An 11,131-nucleotide genomic window follows, 5' to 3' on the forward strand; every position below is an offset into this window, starting at 1 on the left:
TATATATCTTCTCACCATATTTGCTACATGTAATATATTATTTTTTAAGGGATAATTACATAAGATATTATTTTTTATAAAAAAATTATATTTTTACGTTTGAAGATTTTTTTTTTTTTCTTCACATTTTTACAGTTTTTCATAGAAATAACATGAAAAATAATAAGAAAACTACATAAAAGGAACATGAAAATAACATTTAAATAACATCAAAATAATAACAAAAAAAAATCAACAACAAATTAATAAGAGTACACGTAACCGTCCAGACAAAGGGCCCACCTTGTCAGGGTTTGTTCCCTACTTTAGACCCGCAGAGTGTGCACGTCATCTTACATCCTCAAATGGTCCCTGCTTGTACATATGCTCTTCACCCCGTGAATTGGGCCTCGCCCAATTGGCCCAAAGTCAATAAATATTATATTTTACCCCATCAGTGTAGAACATTGGGTTGAAAATTCAATTCTAGAGTCAAGTCTTAAGAATTAGGGTTCATCTCATAAGGCAAAAACATTTGTAATAAATACTTTAAAGGTTTTCTAGCTCAATAATATTAATTTGTGGACTAAAATGTATTAACCTCGAACCACGTAAATTTTTTGATATTTTATTATCTAATTCATTTTTTCTTAAGCTTATTTAATTTATAATTAAATTTTAAGAATATTTACATATTTATTTTACTATATTTTACATAACAAAGTTCCAGACCCAACTGCTTTGCTTCCAAGAAGTAGTGTTATTGTTGTTCCTATTTTGACTTATTAAGAAGAAGTTAGTTGTTTTTAGCTTTGTCTAATATAAAAGTTATTATTAAAATACATAAAAATATTAAATATATGTTATTATAATAATTGTTTAAGGTGGTTTAATTGTTAATAAAGATTATATTTATGATACAATTTTGTCCATGAATTAACATCAAGTGTCAATGTGGGATCATAAAAACTAAACAACTCATATATTATAAGAAATCTGTAATTAGCACTTTTATTTTATTTTTAAATAAGTTTAATGAGTTTTTCTTAATACTTCAGTTTCTAATCATATTTTAGCAGCAAAACAATAAAAGTTCAATATGTATGTTGTAACTTGTGACTCTATTCCTTATTAGTTACAGCTTAAATAAAAGTTGAAAAATTATACTTAAATTGAAATAACATTACTCAATAAACTTGTGAATGACCAAGTTCATGCTTTTATCACATAACATATCTCAATTAAATATACTGTAATTAACATCTTTACAAATAAACTGAACTCAAATCATACTACTTCTACATCTCTACACAAGTATTTTTCAGATTAGTAATCTTATTTCTTTGATGATGATACTAACGTGACAATGTGACTATCCCCTCGGTGCTAGTGCCCCCAGAATTTCATCATGTAGGGCAGTGAGGAACCGAGTAACCAAATCACAATTGTTATGGTATGAAGTAGGAGATAATTCTTCTGAAAGTGTTGGTTCGACAGTAGTGGGGCTACAAATTAAGCCCCACAGCCCAAAGCCGCAAAGAATAAATAGAAGGAATAATTACATAAGACACCATTTTTTGTAAAATTTTTACATTTTTACGTTCAAAGAATATATTTTTACATTTTTACGGTTTTTCAAAAAATAACACGAAAACAACATAAAATCAACAAGAAAACAACATAAAAGTAACATGAAAATAACAACAAAAAAACACCAAAAAATAACATACATATAACAAAAAATAAATAACAAATGAACAAAATTTCAACATAAAAAGACCGTATTTTATGTAAATAAAATCAAAAAAATCGTAAAAATGTTTAAAATTCTGTGAAACCTTAATTTTGTTGTTTTTTTATTATTTGTGTGCATTTGTGAAATTAACCATGAATAGAATTTGGTATATAATTTGGTTAGCAAGAATAATCTTGCGCTTTCCCTATTAGTGTCTTTTATTTGAGTTTTCGAGATTTTAACGAGACCAAATATTCTCTAAAAAGCCTTATAAGAAATCATCAATTCACAAGCAATAAAAACTATAATTTTCTCTTCAAATGGTTTTATTATTATTATTTTTTTAAATAAGTCATTTTTATTGTGATGTGTCAAAAAGGGAACAAATGGAAGACTTTATACAAAAAGAAATGTTAAATCGCACTCGTGGTGATTAATACTTTTATAAGGTGAAATATTATTAGTTGCAATTTAAAATCAAATCTTACTTATTTTATTTTAATAAAAATTATAAAAATCGAAGCAATTATAGTGGGTCACCTCGTAATAATGCAAGTCATTTGAAAATTGAAAAACCCAATAATAAAAACCCAAACTTTTTCTACAAAAATTAGTGGAAGTCAATTCATGGAAACTAAAAAACATAGTATAATTTACAACCACACATTTATATCATCATTTTGCAATCTACCATTGACCCCTAATATGATAGAGAAAGATCAAACAAAACCAGAAACAATTTTCAAGAACCTATTTTTTCTTTTGATATAATATTCCATACATTTTCAAAATCACTAAACATAACAGATATTGGATTTTACTGCAATATAGAAAAGACAAAAGTAACCATTACAAACACTCTAAAAAACTCAACTTTAGGCCTAAACTGGAACTGTTCTATTGTTATAACCAGATGGTTGTTCCAACTCAACTTGATCACTCTCCTCTTCTTCATTCTCACCAGACATTTCCTCCAAAGATTTCCCTTTCGATTCGGGCACCAAGAAAGTAAACAACATGCCTAGAAAATTCACAACACCCAACACAATTAGTGAGTTCCTCACACCAATCCCAGCAGAGTACCCTGCATCAACCTTACTCTTGTCCTGATTTTGAGCCAAATACAAGAACCCAAACGCGCCAACCATAGCACCGAGCTTCCCCGATGCAGCTGAGATTCCATGACATGTAGACCTGAGTCTAGCTGGGAAAATCTCAGCTGGGACAACAAATGTAGTGGCATTTGGCCCAAAATTAGCAAAGAAAAAGGTTAGTGAATACATAGCTACAAACCCAATTCGGTTTTCTTTATGAGTCCAATGATTGTAAGGAATAGCTAAAGCAAACATGAACACTGTCATGAAGAAGAATCCCATTAATTGAATGGCAAATCTTCCTATTCTGTCAATTAAAGCAACTGTAAACCAGTAACCAGGGACAGTACTAAAAAGGGCAATGAGTGTTTGAGCTCTAGCAATCTTGTAAACCTCTTCAAGTGCATTCATTGACTTTGCATTTGGTATCCAACCAATTGCACTAAAGATATCTTTTTGGAAAAGGTTTTGACTGTAGAAAGCAATGTCAAGTAAAAACCAAGTACTCGTTGTTCCAAGCAAATGAAGCCCATGTCTTTTCATAAACTCCTTAGAAAACAAACCAAATGTGTTAGCATTTTTCACATCAGAAGATTGACCTTTTTTCTCTGTTTCATCCTCAATCTCAACTTGTAAAACCTTTGACATGTCTGAGGCTGCTTGTTTCATGTTCTTAGCAACAAGAGCAGTGTACCGCGCTGTTTCGGGCATCTTCATTCTCCAATAGTAAGTCATACCAGCAGGTAAGGCTCCAACCATTAGAATAATTCTCCAAACAAAATCAGCTTGTGGAACAGTTGAACCAATTGGATCAACCTCATAAGAAGGAGCACTAAATTGAGTTTTGAAAGCAATTGACACAATAATTGCAAACAAACCGCCAGCTAAAATCCCAAAACCTTGCATAGCAAACACTGCAGCAATGAAAGCACCACGAGTTTTCTTGTTAGCATACTCAGACATGATTGTAGCCGAAAGAGGGTAATCGCCACCAATCCCGAAACCAAGCCAAAATCTAAAGAAACAAAGTGTTGCCATGACAGATTTTGGTGTGTGACCAAATGAAAGACCTGAAGCAACAGAACATAAAACCATCATCATAAGTGTCATGCCATACACTCTTTTTCTTCCCATCTTGTCACCGAGCCAACCGAAAAACAGTTGCCCTGCTAAAGTTCCACAAAAGGCCACACCATTAACAGCTGCAGACACATTTGGTGGCAATGTACCAGGCTTCTCAGCACCATCAACATGGTAGTAAATACGACCAAGTAATTTGGTCACAAGTGATATGCAGAAGAGATCATATGCATCTGTGAAAAATCCCATCCCAGCTATGATGATTGCTGTGAAATGGTACCATTGTGTTTTGGCCACATCTAGTGCATTAAGTACTTGTAATTGTTCTCTAGCCATGGCTGCCTAGCTACCTAGCTATAGCTACAAAAAAAGTCTTCACAAACTTTTGGGACTCTTTCTCTGCAATAAAGTTTAAACTATAGTTAGATTATATGACAAAGAGAAGAGAAAAGAAAATTGATCAAGAAATCACAATTTTGAACTAAGCTAATCACATGGTTTTGACTAATAGTAACAAATTTAGTCATATTTATTCAACAACAAGTTACTTATGTACCATAATACCCCTAAATTATAAATGGATTTGTTGAGCTAGCAAAGGGTATCTTAGTCAACTCTTGATGTAACTATAGGACAAATTGATTCAATTTAAGGGTCAAAGCACAAGTGAATGAATACTTATGGGATTCTTTTTCTGCAGTTAAGTTTAAACCAGAGTTAGATTTAAGAAAGCACAATATTGAACTAAGCTAATCACATGGTTTTGACTAATAGTAACAAATTAGTTACTTATGTACCATAATACCCCTAAATTATTAATGGATTAATTCCTAGAGTTGTTGAGCTATAAGGGTATCTTAGTCAACTCATGATGCAACTATAGGACAAGTTGATTCAGTTTTTTTATATATATATATATATGGGTCAATGCAGAAGTGAAAGGTGAATGAACACTTTTCTCATGCAAATATATATATCAAAATTTATTTATTTAAAGTATGAAAAGTTAAAATAAATCTTTTAAAGAAGCTATAAAACACTCCATAACTAAAGGAAAAGTTGAATGAAAAGACAAATTTTGTTATTTATGTGAAAAAAAAAGACAAATATAGTGACCACACACACACACAAAGGCACATACATATATATATACATACATACATATATATAATATATATACACACACTTTTCACAATCACATAACCCCACATGAGCTAATCATATTGACATAAGTCATGAAATGAAATTTAACAAGAAAAAAGAAAAAAACTACTTCTAAAAGACATATACCTTTTATATAATAGCTAGATGAAATAATTGACAAAAATTATTATTTTTTTTTTAAATTAGGGAATATTAGAGAGAAGAAATCTCAACAAACTAAAATTAAGCTCAAAAATAAACAATGAAACAGCTAAAATTAGGGATAAGAACAGAGAAGAGAGTTTGCTTAATTAAGTAAAAAAACCCATTCATTTTGCTCTGTCTACAAGAGAATATAATATATTAAAATAGCAATAAAAAACAGATACACATAATAAGAGCATTAAATGCCATAATACTAGCAAAATATTATACTAACAGATCCAATAATCAAGCTCATAAATACATAAAAAAAAATGTATATAAACCATTATTTAACAGTCAACCATGGCTATTTTTCGTACGAACACAACCATTTTCATTTATTTATTTTTAAGCCAAAAAAAAAAAATTGATCAAAACCCAGATGAATCATTTTTCACATAACAAAATATACATATATGAACATATTTTTGTACGTAACGAATATAAGATGATAAAACATAAAAATATACATACATATACACATTTATAAAGAATTATAATCTTTAACATTCAAACCCCAAAGAACAATATATATATATATATATAATTACTATAGATATAGTTAGTTTTAGTACTGACCTTTTCTTCTTTGTAGTTTTCTTGAGAAAAAAAAATGAAGGAGAGAGATTTTTGTTTGGAGAGAGAGAAAATGAAGTTATTATGAGAAAAAGAAGAGAGTTAAGGTGTGAATTTATATGCAAAATTCATCCATAATATTCAGTGGTATATTCCCCTTTATTTTCTTAGATTACAATCTGTCACTAATTATACGACGCCGTTTTCACACCTGCGCTTTTAGCTTCTTTCCTAAAAAACCCAATTAAATAACTATAATTAGTTTTCCTTTTTTTTATTATTTTTTTTATAAATAACGAAAATTTAGCAAAAGTATCTAAAATTGCATTTTTTTTTCTCATTTTTACATATCATTTTTTTCATTACATTTTAATGATATTTTTAGAGAAAAAACAACATTATAAACAATATCTTTTTAAAAAAAAAATGACGGTCTATAAGAAATAAAAAAATTTAATTATAAAGTGTAAATTTTTTTGTTGGGTTTAAGTATTTCTGAAAGAATAAATAGTAACATAAATATTAAAATTTTTGAATTTATAAACAGCATAAACTCAATAAATCTTTTTAGCAGCATAAATACTTGAAATTATAAAATTGCACATATAAAAACTCAAATTCTATATTATTAGATCTGAACAGAAACACAAAATATCAGAAAATTTATATTGATAGAACTGTAAAAAAAATTATTAAATTTATACCACTTACAAATTCAAAACTTTACAATAATCTCAATAATAATTTATTAACTTAGAAAAGTCAAAGTGTACCCAACTAAATAAAACCTTTTTTTAAATTAAAAAAAAAAAATCAATAACAAGCACGAACGTACCCCCATGACATAACGACAAAACATGATCCATTAAAAAAATAGTTATATATAATAACTTATTTGTAGGAACCGTATTGATTTTATATATATTATATGTAATTTTGTTTTGAAAAAAAAAATAAAACAACTATAAATATTATTTTAGACCATGTGTTATATAAAAGTTATTAATTTAATTTTCTGTTTTATTAAATAGTAAAATAAATCCTAAATTTCTCAAAATAGTACAAATAAGGCTCTGGAGTAATTTTTTGTCATAATAAAATTTAATAATAATCCGATCTAAATGTGTTATGACAAAACTATTTATATTTCCAGTATTTGTTTGTATTAGGAATTGTCTTTAAGTTGGTTATATTAAAAAAAAAATTGTCAAAAATTAAGCTCAAAATCCAACACCAACTACGGGTCGGGTCTGGGTCCGGGTCCGACTCTAGGTCCCAAGTCTGGGTTCGGATTTGGGTTTGGGCTTAGGTCTCTGGTTCGGGTCTCGGGCCTGGGTTCGGGTCTCAAGTCTCGGGTTTGAGTCTAAACCTAGGTCTCACATCCTGGGTTTGGGTCCCGGGTCCAAGTCTGGGTACGGGTCCAGGTCTAGGTCATGGTTCCCGAGTCCAGGTCCAGGTTCAGGTCCCGTGTTCGGGTTTGGGTTTCAGGTTTGGGTCTGGGTCCGGTTCTAGTTCGAATTTGGGGTCTGAGTCTTGAATTAAGTTTTTTATTAATATATTGAAACCAGATCGGATCAGATTTGATCTAGAAAAAAATTAGGTGGGACGAATTTAATCTGATCCAAGCTCTAATAAGTATATGTATGTTTTGAATCAAAATTGATTTGTCGGATCGGAGCTCCAACCCGTTTTAATTAAATGGATCTTTTTATTATGTCTACATATACAATCATAAAAAAAATTAAACTAAAAATCTTTGTTGTATGTCGAAATAAATAAGAGTGTATTGAAATATCTCTTTAGAGGTCAAGTGTATTACCCATAAATTTATAAGGGCATTTTCAAAATAAAAGATGAACAACAATCAACCAATAGGATTATAACACAAAAAGAATACCAATACTAGTTGGGAAAACGCCTAATACAATTACGTATGGAAAAAGATCATAAGGTGAATAGATTCTTTCAATGAATCGGGTTCTATATATTCAAAATAACATTGTCAATATTGTTATTATTATTATTACGAATTGTCTAATTCGATCAATATTGTGTACCCTTATATTCTTTCTAATTACATGTTTCATATGCACAAAACAATCGTCAACTAGTTCTTCACTGCATCGTACATGCACTTCTAGATCGATACTCCATGCATTTTATCTTATTCTAGACCCTTCACATGATGTTGTAAATTAGCACGGCATAATACGAAAAAAATAGGCTTGAGCATGATATGACATATAAGCTCGAAAGCAATAGTAATAAGTACGATAGGTGTGTTCATCCAATTCAATCCGTACTATTTTACTCGTAGTGTATCCGATCCGCACGGATTTTATTTTTTGGATCCAATCCAATCTGTACAATAGCTCAAATCTAATCCAATCTGCAAAAAAAATGTGTTACTTTTAAAGTGCGGATTGAATCAGTTATTGGATTTGTTACTTTTTAATATTAAATTATTTAATATTTATGAAAAAAAAATGTTCTTTTTATATAACCAGCAACAAAATAAAATAAATTATAATTAGTTTATGTCTCCAACAACACATTAAAATAAATAAAATAACAAATAACAAATTCAAAGGAAGAAAAAAAATATATGTATAAAGAAATGTTTACTTTTATTTTAAATTGTATTTAGAAAAAAAATTATATATAAGAATAGAATATACATTTGATTTATTTAGTTTTGAAATATAATTGTATTATATGCATTAGACTTTTAAATTATTATTTTCTTTACATTAAAATACTATATATATATAATTTTTTTATTTTTTTTTATAAAAATACGTGGATTGGATTGGATCGGTTACTTTTACATATCAATCAACATCCAATCCGCACAAGTGCGTATATCCGCACTTTGCGGATTGAATTGTGCAAATTGGATTGGATCAACTATTTTATGAACACCTCTTAGCACGAATAGACTAGTCCAAAAGCAAATCATGTTAAAAATTCTTATGATTTCGAATTCTAATCATTCTAATTAATTTTTTATATGATTATATGAGTAAAGTATGTTAGATTTTTTATTTGGGCTTATATAAATTAATTTTATTGGTTTTATTAAAACTTAGGCTGGTTGGATAGCTCTTTGCTATGTTAGCCCATATTGTTGGTGATCAATAGTTAATGGGCTTAGCATCTGTGTGTAAATTCTAGGTGAAATAGAAGTGTTGGCTTTTCTAGTTAACTGAAGCCTTTGATGAGCAGGCCGACCCAGTCCAACTAGGGTTATGTAGCTATATCCCCTCCCTAACTCTATAAATACATATTGTCTCATCACAATTGTATACTTTTAATAATCAGATAAATAAACTACTTCTGATTTAGAGATTTAGGGAAGACTTAGTTGATAGTATTGCACTATCAAATTGTGGTATGTTATGGATCAATCAGGTACGCATACCTAATTATTATATATTATTATTGTGTTCTATATTATATACAAATTGATCTTGGGTTTACTAGTAATTTTTCTAACAAATTATTATTAAAAAATTATATAAAAACAATTGAAACTATAAAAAAAATTCATATAGCTTAGTGATTAACTCATTAATTGTAAAAAAAAAATAGTAGAAAAGTGGAGCTCAAATTCGAGCTCGTATAAAAAAACAAGCTAACCTATTTATGAAAAATGAGTCGGCCCAAGTAAATCATGACACAAAAATATGGGTTTAACGGACCATGCCGAACTTACCTTTTAAAATGTTAACACAACACAGTATGACTTATATATTTTTTTATGGGTTGGCACGACACAACTGATATTATTGTAGCCTTTCAAAATATGGGTCGAGCTATCCTGACACACATGTTTACGACTATTGGATCCATCTGCACATTATTCAACATTTTGGTAGTGTAACGTCCCCGCTTCAAGCCTCCATTGGGTCCTTACACCCACGGAATGATGGCTCTTATACACAAGTATGCCACTCTGGCTGCTTCATGGACTGATGACTGACCCTACAAACTAACACGAGTGTTTCCAGCATGCTTTGTCCTCACTCGCACGCTTCCTGGGAAAACTTTCCAGGAGGTCACCCATCCTAAAATTGCTCCAGGTCAAGCACGCTTAACTGTGGAGTTCTTTCATGATGGGCTACCGAAAAACAAGATGCACCTTGTTGATATAGGTAGTACCAATCAATCTATTTAAGTCCTCTTCAACTGTGTAGTCTCATACCTACACAGTCTCAGAATCATCCCACTTGACCTTCTCCAGGCGATGTGGGATTGTACAGCTTACCCGACATTTTCCCTTACGGATCATGGGACTACTGACTGTCACAGGTGGGATGTGCTTCTAAGAAATAGAAGATGAATAAATATTTAATATTTGTCTTTAGGTTACTTAGGATTTTTTCCCCAAATTAAATATTATATTAAATTAAATTTTAATGCTTTGATAGTTTAACCAAATGAGCATTTTCATTAATTCCGAAGATAAATTTAAGACGAATAATAATTTTTTTTAATTACTATTACAAAGTATAATAGTAATTTTTGTTTTTATTTAAATAACTATTATGCTTTCAAATTTCAATGATTATCACTACATTGAATATTATTAATTTTAAAATTATAATATTGAAAAAAACTAAACACTAAAATAAAATTAACATACGTGACTTGGCACGTAACATCTATCTAATATATATATAATAGCTTATGTTATAACTATATAAAATTACTTGTAAATTTTTTAAAAAATTTCAAATAATTTATGATACTAAAATTAAGATTTAAATTTTACACTAAATAATATATCATCGTTTTAGTATTCTTTATACAAATATTACATGTAAAATGAAAATATATATACACGCAAATACACGTGAAAATAACATATAAATACATTAACGTTGCGTGAAAAAGAAATTAGTCAACTAATTAATACGTCCCAACTAGGACCTTATTTCTCTATTAATAATTATTTTAGTGACCTTAATTAAGTTATCATTGACTATCCATAACAAGTATATTAAACAGATATTGACAAAATTAATAAAATTGGGTGAGTCTATTATACTACACTCCTAAACATGTGTTTCAGTAGATTTTTTTATATATTTGAAAAGTTTTTTATTGTATTTTTTTTATCGCGTGTACGATATAATTATTTAAAATTATTTATAAATTTTAAAAAAATTCTAAATAATTTATATATAATATCGGAAATAAATTTTAAATATTTTATCGCGTGCGATTATTATTTTTTAAACACATAAGTAATTAATTGAAACTCAAAAATTAATATTATTATTTTTTTAGATAGATCTAATCATACTCAAACTAGTAT

The 11,131-nt window shown here is 29.1% G+C and overlaps 1 protein-coding gene across 1 annotated transcript; it reads right to left on the reverse strand.

Annotated features, from left to right (window-relative positions):
• Nucleotides 1-2,453: 2,453 nt before the first annotated feature.
• Nucleotides 2,454-6,046, reverse strand: LOC115715182 (inorganic phosphate transporter 1-4). The gene is made up of 2 exons (XM_030644012.2): nucleotides 5,815-6,046; nucleotides 2,454-4,287 (listed from the first exon to the last, which is right to left on the reverse strand). The coding sequence occupies exon 2, from the start codon at nucleotides 4,222-4,224 to the stop codon at nucleotides 2,596-2,598; it is 1,629 nt and encodes a 542-aa protein (XP_030499872.1). The 5' UTR covers nucleotides 4,225-4,287; nucleotides 5,815-6,046; the 3' UTR covers nucleotides 2,454-2,595.
• Nucleotides 6,047-11,131: the final 5,085 nt, after the last annotated feature.

The sequence above is a fragment of the Cannabis sativa genome, chromosome 4, assembly GCF_029168945.1.
Source record: "Cannabis sativa cultivar Pink pepper isolate KNU-18-1 chromosome 4, ASM2916894v1, whole genome shotgun sequence".
Classification (NCBI taxonomy): domain Eukaryota; kingdom Viridiplantae; phylum Streptophyta; class Magnoliopsida; order Rosales; family Cannabaceae; genus Cannabis; species Cannabis sativa.